The sequence below is a fragment of the Anas platyrhynchos genome, chromosome 6 (assembly GCF_047663525.1).
Source record: "Anas platyrhynchos isolate ZD024472 breed Pekin duck chromosome 6, IASCAAS_PekinDuck_T2T, whole genome shotgun sequence".
Classification (NCBI taxonomy): domain Eukaryota; kingdom Metazoa; phylum Chordata; class Aves; order Anseriformes; family Anatidae; genus Anas; species Anas platyrhynchos.
In genome coordinates this window covers 28,663,326-28,678,316 of record NC_092592.1, presented here as the reverse complement: position 1 = coordinate 28,678,316, position 14,991 = coordinate 28,663,326, and the positions used below count along the sequence as shown (strand labels likewise).

Sequence of the window (14,991 nt, the reverse complement as noted above, 5' to 3'; positions counted from 1 at the left end):
CCTGTTTGCATTCTGAAGACGGAGCTTGTCATTAAAAAGATGAACACTTTATATTCTTCTTACATTTTCTAATATTATAATGACAGATATTATGGCAAGTGCCATAATCTGTTCCACTGCTGTGCAAACATTGCACATCACCTCCCTAATAGCACTGCAAAAGCTAGAGATGGAAGTTCATTATTTTCTTTGCCTTCTATCAGGGTATTGATGATCTATATAATTACTGCAGGTGCAGAGATGTGCGGTGGTGAGACAGCACCAGCACAATTTTCCAGGCAGCAGCACTGTACTGATACTGGGAAAGTACTGCTTCCAGCATTATTATACTGGAAAAAAATAGGTCTGAAAAGCTTGGTTTGTATTTTAGCACTTGTTAAAGACTACAGGCAAGCTCCTGTTTTATATTTTTTAACTGGGAGACAGCAGCTTGCTGCCCAAGCTGACGTAGCTAAAGCTGTATGCCCTGCAAGGTCCTACCCTTACCTTGAGCAAGGCAAGGTCAGCAGGTTCAGTTCTCTTCATTTACATCTCATGTAAGAACAATAACCCGTTTTCAGCTTCTCCTCCAGCAACAGAGGCCAGGAAGTCTGTCATGTGTATACAAATACAGGTAGTGTGGAGTTTTCCAGCTCAGCAGATTTCCACTGGAAAACATGGATTTATCTAAAACATTTACAGGCAGTGTACCAGTTTGGGCAGAACTCATGAGCAGGTAGGGAGGACACCCATGGGGACTGGGAGATAACTTGCTTAGCAGTTGGTTTGCCCAGGATGCAGGACACCCACTTGGGCACCACTCAAGTCAGTGCTCTGTTGAATTCTCTATGAGGGCATGAATCTGATCTTCTGCTGAGACACATCCTCTCTGACCCATTTCATACAAACAAGCTATTCACTCTGTGCAAAAGTGCCAGAATTTGTGATCTCATATGAAAGGGAGTACTGGTCGATGACTTAGTTTTACCAGAAGCCCATTGACCTGAGGATGTTTTCCTTCTTACATATAAAGAAGCATTTAATCTTCCTGCTCGGACTGGGATCTGTTTGACTTCACCTACCATTATCAAAATTATGTGTTGGTGGACAGCAGAGCTAGCCATGGATTACATACAGTACCCTCCACAAATGTAATCAGGTTGAATTATCAGGGATTGAGTCCTGGGCTCCTGGAAATAAATCGTAGTATTACATTTGTCATCTGTGATCCTTTAATAGCCACAAAACACTGACAGCAAAGGCCTATGGTCAACTTTAAGCAAATTGTTTAGGGCACTTTGGACTGTGGTTAATGTGAACTGGACCCTGCAGACAGATATGTGTGTTCGTAACAATATATCTTCAAAGACTCTCCAAAAATCCTAAGAAAAGAGGTGTTGGTTGGGTTTTAGTTGGTTGGGTTTTTCTTATTGGGTAAAAAGGGTATTTTAATAGTGAGGATTTGAAGCAAAAAGGAACATATGTGTACTTAAATGTCTATAACAGTATAAACAAGAAAGGAGCTCTTTCAAATAATCTCCAGTTAGCATGGGGCCAGGAATTACATCATGTTCTCAGAAACCATCAATTACTTTCTGACAGCAGAACCATGATAAGGTCCAAATTCAAGGTCAACCACATCCTACACTTGTGGTCTTGTGAAGATGCTTGCCCAATATCCACACACAAAGTGGATCAGTCACTTTTATCTTTCTTTTACTTTTTTCTTTTTTTTTTCTGAATCTCTCCCTCATCCCACAGGAGTTGGGGGGGGAGCAAATGCCGTGTGGTGCTTGGCTGCCTGCTGGGTTAAACCACAACAAGAAGGAAACCTCTCTCCTGTTGTGCTGGTCAGTACCACGCTCTCTGAACCTCTGGCATTACGAAGTATGGGGTTTCCTTTCTGCCTTCCAGCCTGCCTCTCATGTATGAGCCTGGGGAAAGCAATTGGACTGCTTTTGGGGAATTAGACTTGCCAGAAAGCTAATGCACAGAAAAGGGAATCCGTTCTCATGTTTCTTGCTGGCTATGCCCTAGATTAGCTTGTCCCAAAGCACCTCTCCTCCCCCTTCCTTGCTTCTCCCAGGTCAATGGTGACTCATTGGTACTCAGTAGAGGTTTCTGCAGCTTAATTCATTGTCAGAAAAAAAAGGTTTGAGACTGTCAGATGAAAGATACTACAGAAGTGGAAAGAGGAATGTCTTGTAACTCTGCAGCCATGCACTACGCACATTCCTTTATTTTATTTTCCCTTAAAAAAAAAAAAAAAAATTATACCTGATGCTAAAGTAGGGAGGGAGCTTTTTCATTCGTTCCCACCACCCCTCCCCACAGCATGTCCCACCTTGCTGTTTGTGCACGAGGCTTTGGGAAAGGCAGGGGTCGGACATACCCAACAAACGGATCTGTATGACGGCACCGTGTAAACCAAAGAACATCCAGAGGGGCTGGGAAGAGTCCACGCAGACCTGCATGCCGGTGCTGGCACCGTTGTGACTCAGGTGCAGCTCGCCGTCCGAATTCACCATAAATCCCAAGATGTCTCCGCTCTGGAGGGGCACCAGGACCCGGCAGACAGCCCAGAACTCCTTCCGATCGACCAGGGACTCGGGGTTATAGGGGAGGTCGCTGGGGCGCAGGGTGCTGGGGTCGCAGGACGTCACCCCATAGGACAGAGTCCCCGTGCGTGCGGAGTTGGACTTGTTAATCTTGACGAAAATGGTCTCGTTGATCCGAAGGGGTCTGCTGGTGAAAACCAAAGTCCTCTCGTCCCGGGCGTGTTCCAGGCGGGCCACGGTTTGGTCATCGAGGATTTTGACATGGGCTCCCCGGAGGTGGTGGAAGCGGAGGTCGCTCTCGAGCTGGGAAGGGAGGAGGTGGGAGTGCTGGGAGTTGAGGGAGTTCTGTGGGATGGGGCACGTGGTGGCCGTCATGTGCAGGCTCTCCTCCTGCAGGTTGAGGTCGCACAGGCTGACCGAGAGGCGGGCGTCCTCCGTCTCCTGCCGCAGCGAGGGCCGGCGGATGGCAGTGAAGGAGCGGGGCCGCAGGCAGTCGGGAGGAATGATTTCGCTGTCTGCGGGGAAGGGCAGGAGAAAACAAAAGAGGTGTCACTGCAGAGAGAACGAAAAGGGCCCGGGAGTTTGCAAATCGGTTTGATTCAGATGTTTAAAAGGGAAAATCAGAGACCATTAATACATTTTCCCCTTTAAAATATGGGAGCGGAGTGCCATAAAGAGTATCTGCAATCGATTGCTGTTCTTGTGCTCTCCACACCAGCACCACCATTTTCAGCCTCTGAGTAGGCGGACTCAAAATCAATGGAAAGAATTGACCAGGGGAGGATCTCCTTGGAGAGGGGAAGCGGAGTGTAAATATACGAAATACACCCCAAACGTGCCAATCAATACCCATGCAGGCTCTGAGTTTTCGTGCCCTGTTCATTGTCTACAGTAATTCTCATAGATCTAGGAAATGAATTTCTAACTAGATATTTTTTGCTTTGAAACAAATGCTATGTTCAGTTCTAATTTATTTATCATCATACGAAATTTAATTTGTATTCCTGCATATAATTAATCATTAGTGGTCTGGTCCTCACTGCAAACCAGTACAGATTTGGATTTCACAGTGTAGAACTTGGGCATATGCTGCTTTCTATAAATAACACACAATCATTTATTATCTCCAAGACAAACAATTAAAAATCAAACCCATAGGCATATAACAAAGAAAGATGACGCTTACGTATTCGTACCCATCAGTGGAAACAGAATTGAACCTTATCCTCTTTGTTGGCCTTACCTGCTGTTTCAAGAGCTAATCATCAATTTATTCAATTCTTTTTCCAGGAAACATAATCACCTGCCTTTAATGCTTAAATTACTTTTATTTAACATATTCTTAGCTACACTGTTACCATAGAAATTTCAAAGAGCAATATACTGAGAAAAAAAAAGAAAAGAAAAAAAAGAAAAAGAAAAAAAAACATTACTTGAACAGATTATAAAAGTAAGCTGAGATAATGCAAAGATTTATACATATGCTTAACTTTCTTTGCTGCACGAAGCCTATCAGCATCAAGAGACTATTCTCTGTAAGAAAGCTGAGCATGTGGAGAATTCTCTGCAAAAATTACAATAAGCTATGACCCATATCGACTATTTCCCCACAGGAGCTATGCCTGCCCCAAGCCTGAAGACTGTGTTGTGGCTTCAAGCCAGGCTCCAAATGACATGAGGTGGGAACACCCCATACAACGCAATCCCCTGACAGCGGCACAAAGCAACACTGCCTGATCCCAGCCCAGGATCTGGCGCAAACATGGCACAAGGTGGAACAACAAGAAGAGGAAGAGGAGCAGAGACTCAGTCCTATCCCATGGGTGAGACCCTTGCAGGGGACACCTCTTCCAGCCACGTCTCCTTGGGATTTTCTTTTATGATAACAAAAGAGCAGGAACCCAGGTTATTTCAGGATTTTCCCCATGGGATGAGCCCTCTCCTGGTACACCAGAGTAGTGGTTCTGCCCTGGTGTGCCAAAACAAAATGCCAGTTTCTGAATAACCAACATCTCTCGCGATGGGTGAGGTCTGACTAACAGCCGTTCCTGCCCATCTCTTCTGGGAGCCCTGACAAGAGCACACCCACACACAATTTGGCTTCAGCAGAGATCTTTGCTTTGCTTTAACTGGATTATTCCAGGCTTCTCTTTAAATAATCTGCTATTACAAGGGAAGCACAGTCTCAAAATAAAAAAGGGCTTTGTTTCTCATATTTGATTTTCCCCAAACTGATATTTCAGCTTCTCTTCCCAAAAGTTAATTAAAGAAAAAAGAGGAATAAATAAAATCAAAAATTACCCCAAGTAATTTAGAAACAGGTTGCACTAATGCTTTGTAATATATGGGCTCGCATTTGCATTGCAAGTGCCCCTACTGGATAGAATTAGATTTATTTTGCCTTCTTTTGGCTGGAAATCCACAGAGGAGAACAAATTAATACTGGCAGCTGATGACGATCCTTTGGTGTAGGTGAATGGGTAGAGACCTTTCTGAATAGGAACAGAAGGTCCTTTCTATTTTATTCCCTGTAACTATGCATGTGCAGCCTGGCTGACAACTGTGATGTGTGGGTAGCTTGCAGCCAGGGTTTTGAAACAGCTTGTTTTCCACCAGGATGCTTGCATTTCCCTTTGGCTGCTGGACAAAATATCTCTTTCTATCTGAAAAGAGGTTAAGAGAGATGAAGTTCTTCCGCAGCCAAGACACATGGCAGTGATAGCAAACCAGGGTTACGCTTCCAACTGTTTTACTTAAACCCATCAGTAGCTCAGATGCCTAGCCACATAAGGGATAAGATGTCTCAAGCATATGGGATTGACTGTGAGACTTAGTTCATTAATGTTTGCAAATATCCATGGAAAAAAAGGATTGCAGTTTACTGGCATTTGAAGTAAGTTTGTGAAAATTTTGAGATGACTCTCAGGAGATGCTGGCCTGCTCCAGGGCTCTGTTTTTTCACAAATCACAAGATAGCCAACCAAAGAAGAAAAACAATCCCATCGCATATGAAGTAAAATGAAGTGGGATTCATCTTTTGGGGTGGCAGATAAGTTGTAAGAGATGTGGGATGCCACTTAACCAGAATGAGTGATAACAGCCAAGGGCTACGAAAGAGCAATCCTGGTGAAATGTGAAACAAATGGGGTGACTTTGAGCAGTTTCGTTCCCCAAAGGAACCCAGAAACAAGTTGTTTTCTTCCCCCAAAGCTTCATTTACCACCTTGCTAACACAGACCCAGCTGCTCAACTGACTTTTAATGCCTACAAAGGAGGGACTCTTCATGTAAGTGCATTCAGGAACATTTCTATTTGCAGAGACAAACCAAAAGCACACATCAAAAAGACAGAATGACTTTATGTGATGAGACTGTTCAATACGAAAAGGGTCCCAGGGCCACCACCACATGCAGCTTGGCACAGGCTGGCTGCCCAGAGAGGTTTTGTTGACTTCTGCATCAGTCCAGTTCTGATGCCGATGCTGTATTCATAGACTTAAATTTCCAGTAGTGATATAACCTTAGCCAAAGCAGAAAGGATTTCCACTAAACACAAATTTTCTGCTCCTCAGTTCAAGAACCTGAGGCATATTGAATTTTTGCAAAGGAGGCCTGACTTCACAAATTGCTTTGTATCTTCTTCTGGCTTTGTTTAAAAATAAAAAAATGAGTAGGAGTAATTTATTTAGCAAAGTAGAGATGAAGGGCACTTAAGCAGTTCAGCAGTCTTCTGTTTTCTCCCCCTCTTTAGCGATGTATATCTACAAAATTTATATTCTCAGCAGCTGGTTCCTTGCATACTAAATTAACTTGAGGTATCTTCCTCAGACAAGAGGCTTCAAAGCTCTCCGTTTTCCTGCTCGGAGGGCACGGAGGAGCCTCCTGCTTTCTGCAGGCTCACAGTGACTGCAGCAACACTTTAAAACAGAGGTTACGAGGTGCTGGTGAACAGCCAGATGCAGCTGGAATTGCTGCATCCAGATCAGAAGTGTGTCACTACCGCCTTTTATTTGAACCGCTGCCAAGTGTTGACTTCTTAAGACCATCTATTTCCTTAAACATGTGTAATAAAAGTAATATATATTTATTACAGTTATCGCATGCATGCGTGTTTACTGTATCGATGTGCACATTCAAACACAAATGCATTTCTAGTCACCAGCATGCACAAATCACCTCAGCCCTACACAAACCCAAAGGGGATGTACTGCCATCAGGCTGTCAAATCATTATTTCCTTCTTTTCCTTTTCAGTATTGTTTGTTACTGCCTGAAGAGTTGACTTTCCAAGGTCATGAGCAGCAGGGATTCACACACCTGTAGAGGATTTGAGAAGGCAGAGTGAACTTGGCACCCACACACATGCATGCACATACTGGAAACTCCAGATTTAACTGCTAGCTCTAGGGAAGCTGACCTCCTCCTCTCCATGAGTTTTCTGAGACTGGAGCAAGCCTCCAGCCTCACATAAACTGAGTGGGCTGCAACCACCCTCCAGAATGAGCTAGAGAAGACCTAACATAAGTAAATCAAACTTGAGACTTATGACTAAAACAAAAAACACACACACACACACACAAAAAAAAAAAAAAAAAAAAAAAAAAAAAAAAAAAAAAAAACAATAAACCAACAACCAAAGCCTTAAGATTTTGGGAATCAGGCTGATAACCTGATAATGTAAGAACCCGTCCCATTTCTAATGATCTTTCCTCCCAGGAGAGAGAGATGCTGAGAACACAAATAACAACCTAGGGATTCGTTGTGTCTGGAGAAAATTTCTGTCCTCTGCTACTAAGTAGAATAAGGAATTGGTAAGGTCAGAACCTTGCTGGCATGTTCCTCTCCTTCCAGTGCACATCCCCATGTTCTTTCCTTCCTTCTGTTCTTTGCTTTACTTCTTCACAAGTGCATTTCTCTTCTTTTGAGCCCTCATTCCACCGGGTAATATTATTTTTAATGTGTACTGGTGCTCACTATGTATTTCCCATGACCAAAGTACCTCACAGGTGCTAAGCTACAAAAAGACAGCCTATAGTCAGTGGCACCTACAGGAATGGACTGTGTAAATGTACAACTGCAGGAGTTATACCGTAGCACTCCCATGCTGGAGCAGCTCCATTCCTACTCAGGAGCTCAAAGGCAGGCTGCTTTCCCCACTATCTGTGCTATCTGTCACACGGGGTTATGCAGGGAGGATAACGGGCCTTCCAGCACCATCTCCTCCATGGTCCACAGCAGACTTGTGCAGCCAACTGCACATCTGGCAACACTTTGCCATTGAAGGGGATGTCTCTGAAATACGAGGCAGATGTATTAGGCTGTAAAATAATATCACCCTCAAATGCAATCGGGACAAGAAGCAAACCTATGCTCCTGGAAACCCTTCATCACACACAGCCCCGTGGTCCCCATCGTGGGAGTGTGGGTATTAATCCTGACCGCAGTCCTTGCTGCCTTGCTGAGCCAGTCGTTTCGAGCTGATGCATGCTGCTGGGAACCACCACGCTTCAGCCCAGAAGTAGCCAGAGGAATTTCTATACATCGTTTATAGCTCCATTTATTATGAGCTCTAAGGCAGCCGAGGACTGAAAACTCAGCAAAATGGAAACAAATTATATTCTCACTAATCCCGCAGAAATGAAGGATGAAGATCATTGTGACCTGGGGGCAAGGAGCAATACTGGCTCCCAAATCCTTTTGGCTGCCAGCTTCTCCAGCGTGTGTACAGCACCCAGTCCACAGCACCACCTCGACTGGAAAGAAGAAGAGCAGCCCTGACTGGATCTTGGAAGAGGAGAGCTGCCGTGTGGCCCTGGGTTCAAAATTCACCCAAATTAAGGGGCAAATGGAAGCTGATCTGCTGCAGCCTGCTGCACTCTCAGTGTCTGAGATGTCCTCACTACCAGAGGATGCTCTTGCTCTAGGCTATCTCAGGCTCTGCCACGTGTATCTTAACTGTTTTACTGCACCAGGACGAGCTAAGCAAACAGGAGAGTGAAAATCACCCTTACTTAAAATAAACATGGAGGAAAAACTGAGAAGTGAAGAAAGCCGAGGCCACGCTCATGGTCATTAAGAGACAAAACTCCACTCACAGAGCACGTCCAAAGTGCTCTTGCCTGCTGGCAGCGTGTCAGAGCAGACACTTGTAAAACTATTTGTTTTTCTGCAAGTTTGTACGCTCCATGTGAGGTCTGGGGAGGAGGCTGGGCTCTGCTGCGCTCAGCGTAACGCTGCCGAGACCCGCACGCCCGAGTGGATGCTGCTGCTGGGATGCTGCACACAGGTCTCCCCCTCCCCTCCCCGCTTGTTACTGTTAAATCCTGAATTTATATGATCCGAGACCACTCCATTGTGTTTACTTCTCATAAACCATCAGGCGCCAGAATGCAGCTTCTCGGATCATGCAGTGAAGCCACTTTCAAGAATTATTGTAGCATGTGGGAGGCAAATGTTTAAAATCTCTCAAAGGAATGATTCAGACTAAAAACCTCCTTTGCCATATACTTAGGAATTCACTTCTACAAAGTACATTTCCCTTTATGAACAACCGAGAAATCAAACGACCCAAGTTATTGCCTCAGATCAACCATTCCTTCTCCTTGCAAAACACCCACATAGAATCAAGGACATCAGTTAAATAAACACCTACTTATACAATACCTGCACATGTGCCTGTCTATTTCGTTGATAGTATAAATAGCCCGTTTCAAATAAAGCTGCTTCCTTCTGCTCTCGTTGCTTTGGCTCCTCTCTTTTTTTGCATGATTACAGGAATATATGCAAAGCTACAGCCAACAGATGATTTCACTTGTAGCAGCTATATGTGTACGATGCCCAGGGTGCTCTTTAAGAGACAGCAAAATCTGCTCTGGGGCAAACAGCATCGAAGATCAGGACCCAGCTGCTGGGCTCTGCAGCAGAAGATGCTCCTCACCGCATGAACAGAAGAGAGATATAAACGGTGAGTGGGAGGCAGAAAGGATTAATGTTCTTATTTTATAGACTGGAAACTGTGGGATGGGGACAGTCCAAGGGAACAGTCAATTTCTCCAGCAGAGTTCTTGATTGAAACCTCTTGGGGTTCAGCCCAAGGCACAACAAAACCACCCCATTTCCCACATTGCACCCTCCCATTTCCCACCTCTTCACTCAGTGCTTTATTCTCTACCTGCTGCTCCTCTGCTTCCATCAGCAGGTTCCTCCCGTCACCTCAAAACTCAACTTCCTTGGGGCCCCTCATCCATTACGGGATCCCGATGGTCAGTATGGAAGCTGCTGTCCAATAATTCCTTCTTCGTCAACACACCAGCTTGGCTTCACTGCATGGTCAGTGGAGGACAAATGTGTTTTTTATGTGCATTCCCATGTCTAATGTGGGAGTTAATGGCTACATGCAAATTCTGGCTTCCTGCTCGTTGCAATTTGGAAGCCGAGCTAACTGATACAGCAGCCATTTTCATTGCAGGAAGGAGAGCTATGTAAATCAGCTGAGCCCATTTATTTGCCCACAACCAACACAATCCAAACTAGCTTTCTGAAAAGACAGTCAGTTGTCTTGCCAATACAGCTGAAAACATCAGAGAGAATTACTGCTGTAACCAAGGGGCAGACATCAAAGTCCACTCCAAGGGTTACAAAGAAACCAAAGCTGGAGTTCATCTGTGGGAGAAGTCGTTCACGATTATGCAAAAATTGTCACCAGATTTTAAAACTGGTCTGCAAAAGAAGCCAGACCATTGACCCTGTGGATCCAGCTGCAAGGCTATGAACATCTTCTGCTTTCACAGAAATTATTGGAAACCAACACTGCTTGATTAGCACCTCACTGGACTGGCCTTTGCTTTGTGTTCCTGTTTGTTTGGATCAAAATCAACATTTCTTTCCAGGCATTTTGGGAGAGATTGAGCACTAAAGCTGTTTGGTTTGCATGGTTCAGTTTTGGAGATGTGATATAAATGGGATGGAAGAGAAAAACTTTGCCATTTCATTGTTACTGGCTCTTAGATGTTTGATTAAATCCTTGCACAAATTCCTGTGGCTGTTAGCACCAAATCCTGCTTTTGAGGGAATGGCACCTTTGTACCATTAAGTACATCAGGTGTCCTGCCTAAGGACATGTGTCCTAAGGATACAAATAGCCTTCCTTCACTTACCAGGATTATCACGGGTTTCTTGTCATGAACGGTCAGTGCTGTACTCAGAGTACAGATGAAATATCAGAGCAAAACAAATCAGAAACAAACAAACAAAACAAGCAAGCAAAGAAAGAAAGAAAAAAAAAAACAAACACACATTTTAAAAGAGGGAAAGGAATGTGTGCTTATGTACTGCAAGCCTCTGAGTTGGAATATCCAGAAAGAAAATAATACAAAACCCTGACTTTAAGAGAATTACAGATGTTTTTAAGCCAGAGTGAACAACTGTGGCTTCCAGGCCAGCTTAGTAATTGAATTGATCATCTGCATATTTTTTAATAACGTCTATGGAATGAAAGCATACAATTTCGTACATGGATAGACTATAGTTTAAGGTACAAAGGTTGAGTACTGACTTATAAATCATAGTTTTGGGACATGTCCTATGTAACAAAGTGCTCTGAACCAGTCTGGTTCATAACAAACATTCATGCAATTCTGCATAACATCTGTAAGCATGTCAAATTGATTTGAACATATGAAATGGCACAAAAAAACATAACTAGCCTCATAGAATTAAAATAAATTACTGTTTTCCTTAGCAAATATGAATGTTTTGAAAGAGCCTGACAGCAGATTATGAAGAACAAACTTCCATACGCGTGTTATGGCTGTGGATTTGTTTTCTTTTCCACAAAAGCTGATGCTCAGAGTCTGCAGGGTGCTGGCAGCCTCTGTGTTACAAACAACACATTTTGTTTTTTGTCCAGGAAGGCTTTTCACTCTGGGTAAACTCATCTTCCCCAGCCAGTGGTCACGCAGACAGGCAGATGTCCTCAGGTTAAGGACGTGCTTGAGCACTGCCACAGCCACCTCTGGATGTTGGCACCTCCTTGTCTGGTTCCCTTTAACGTGTTCATGGGTTTTCCATTTGATGTTTCCTAATTCCTCATGAAGTCATAGAAAGAAGGTTTCAACAGAAATCAAGTGACTTGGTTTTGTGGAGACCAGTTAATCCCCATCATTCCCTCTTTAATCTATCTCCCACTCACACGCTCTCTGAATTTTTCTCCCACCCCCAATGAAAGGATTTCTATCTCTATTCCCCCAGACCTGCTGGACTCCATGATCGGATATTATTATTCCTGGTACAAACCACAGAAAAGCAATCAGCACTTCTAGGATCATAGCTGCACTATTTTTAATCTCAGTCCTGCCCCCCTCTGTACAGTGTCTTACCTTTTCTTTACATGGCCTCTCATTCTTTCTACCACTGGAAAATCTTTTACTACTTGTTTTAATTACCTGTGCAAGACCTAATTCTCCATGGAGTCTGACAATTGTCGCTTCATCTGAAGCTTCCTGAACTTTGAATGTTAATTCCTCTTTAGAAAAGTTATTTTTTTTCTTCTTCTTCTTTATTTTCTTTCTCCATGGGAAATTAAAGCAATAATTACAATTCCTGGTTGTCTAATAACTTTACAGGGCCCTCTTTTCATACCCAGTGGCTCCACCAGCACTATCATCCCTTTTACTCTCCTTGTCTCCTAAAAATGTTGACCCACTTTTATCGTACCTGTTGAAGTAAGACAGTAGCCCAGCATTACATGCAGAGCTAACCCCACAGCTTTACTTTTTACCATTTACTGTCTCAGATTGCTATGGGCCCTCCAACAACTCTATTTCTAATGCTCTTTGCATTACTGTGAGAATGTTTCCATAGCATCTCGGTGCTCACAGCCAATTTCCAAGCTACATCAGACACATCCCTTTACCCCCTGAATCATCTGACAGCAATTTTCTTCCAAACAAGTGCTTTCTCCCTCCTTCCCATCCATCATCCTCCCTCCTGTGGTATTTATGTACCCTGCATTTATCCTTTTTCACCTGCTTTCATTTCCCCCTGTGTTTTCCTGCCAGGAGTGGAGATGATGAGTACTTCCCTAACTCCTCACCACATGTCCCAGCGAGAGGCTCCTACCACTGCTGACAGCTTTACAGCCAGCTGAGCAGCCAATGCAGCAACAACCCCCTTGTCCCTGCCACAGCCTCCTCAAGGTCCAGCATCTCACTCAGCATCACTGCTCATTGACCTGAAATACACCACTAGGTCTTCCCCACTCCCTTAGGAATCAGAGAAATGCTGCTAGTGATCACCTGTGCCCATAAAGTGCCTCTTCTGGGGCTCGTTGCAGTCCCTTTTGGTCTGCTAAAGGCACTGATAAATGATGAATGGTCTGGGCATCAGAGGGATTTTGCCTCCTTGCAATTACCTAACGAACAGAACCTAAGAATACAACATTTTCTAGTGAAGACACAACCTGCGAAGGGCAGTGATAACACTTAATATTTCAGTCCACTGCCTGAAGAAAAATTAGATTGAAAAGATACAGCATTTCAGGATAACCTGAAACAAAGCACTCAGTTTATCTCACTTCCTTTTATCAAAGCAAATGACTATTGAACCAAGAGCTACTGCAGTTGATTTCTGGGGCTTATTTAGAAATTGCTCTGGCAATTCTCAAGATTAAAATGTTATTTCAAGACTCAAAATGGAAATACATCATTTTGAAAATAATGAAAGAAAGCAACTACAGTTTGCCAAAATTGTTTCAATTTTTTTAGCAATGACTAATTAAGTTTACAGAACATCTCTCCTCCTCCATGCTGGTTCCTCACCTAAAGATGAAATTACATTTCTGAAAGAATGCACATAATGCTATTTGTCCACGATATTTTCTTTGTCTTGATTCCCAATATCCACTTCTTGGAGAATTTCTACCCCAGAATCTCATATGAAGAAGCTCTCAAAAAATGTCTGACTTGTTTTACACATGTACAAAATGGCACTGCAGCTATTACACCCCATCTACTGCACTCCTGTTCCAGAGCTTCTGTGGTCTGCAAGAACCATTCTCCCACTGATGCACAGGAACAGTAAATCAAGGCTTTCTTTGATGAGCTTGGTCTAAAATAACACAACTATTGCAGTCAGAACCAATTCAGAAAAGTTCAGCACCTGTTTAGGTCTATTCCATTTCACAACAGCACTTAAGCATCCACATCATCTAAACAAATACTTATATCCCACTGAATACAACAGGACATACACACGAGTCTCAAATCAACATAATTTTCTGCACCAGGGCTACACAGGGAAAGATTTAAAAACTATGTTCCCTGACAAAAAAAAAAAAAAAGTTCTTATGGCAAACTCCAGTCTCCACCATTGTCCCATTGCATGCTGCTGGAGGAGTAAGCAGCAAAGGAGATTTCCTAAAATAGTAGCCCTGAATCAGTCATTTTAGCTGTCACAGATGGATGAAATTAGGAGGGAGAGTTGATGCTCAATTCTGCCAAGGTATGCAATTGGAAAGTTCATCTCTTCCATAAATTCTTTATATATTCAGTCATGACAAATGCCCATTAGGCTTTTGATTTCTTCACAAATTATTTTGATGCCCTGAACTAAAGAAACTATGCATCTTGTTACCAGAGTCTCACCTAACTCCTGAAGCAGAGGTGAATTCTGCTCTCACTTACCCCAGGGAAAGCTTCAACACCTTGGCTATCAGTAAAGCTGATTTAAATGCACAGATGATAGGACGTGGCCTCAAAAGGTTCAGACAGAACAACAGGAGGCTTTTCTGAAGCTGCAAGTAGAAAGTATAAATAAGACTAAGCCAGAGGGCTGCAGTCTGGCTGTCAATCAGGGCAGTGTGACCTTGCTGAAGCCAAGGGATTTGCATGAACAGAGTCCATCTGACGTGCGCTGCCTGATGCTGAATTCAGCTGCAGCCCCAGCAGACAAACCCTCCTCAGCCCCCTGAGGAAGGGAGCCTGGCCTGAGGACTCGGGTGCCAAAAGTTTCTGCTCTTTCCACATCCCACCTTCCTACAGCACTGCTTTTCTTCCTCTTCCTCCTCCCTTCTCACCTGCTGCTATAAGCTTAAAAAACTCTGGTCCTGCTGGGATCCTGGAGTTGAAGCCAGCCTGGAATGACTCCAACAGTCCTGTGCTGGACTGTCAGATTTGAGTCATGCACAGACGCAGGGGAAAAAAACCCTCCTGGGGTCATTTCACAGCTTCCTCAGAAAAACACCACACCAGCTATAAACATACCACCATAGAGACACCTGACTTTACAACTGGTTTGTGCTATTACTGATCCTTGGGACTTGTGAAGGAGGGGCCAGGGGTGGTGAAGACACAGGCACCTAAAAATGCCGTGATTTTTATTATTATTTTTTTTTGACTCTCTTCCTTTTCTACAGGGTGGTTTTCCTTTCCTTTTTGACCTCTTGTTAAATGACCATGG

The 14,991-nt window shown here is 43.7% G+C and overlaps 1 protein-coding gene across 8 annotated transcripts in view; it reads right to left on the bottom strand.

Moving 5' to 3' along the window:
- Positions 1 to 14,991, bottom strand: part of NEURL1 (neuralized E3 ubiquitin protein ligase 1) — a 149,005-nt gene that overhangs the window by 15,651 nt on the left and 118,363 nt on the right. For all 8 annotated transcript variants that reach the window (XM_072039768.1, XM_027459893.3, XM_027459897.3 and 5 more), the window contains one exon: positions 2,372 to 3,052. In XM_072039768.1, the coding sequence (XP_071895869.1) occupies positions 2,372 to 3,052 (681 nt within the window). The remainder of the gene's footprint in view (positions 1 to 2,371; positions 3,053 to 14,991) is intronic.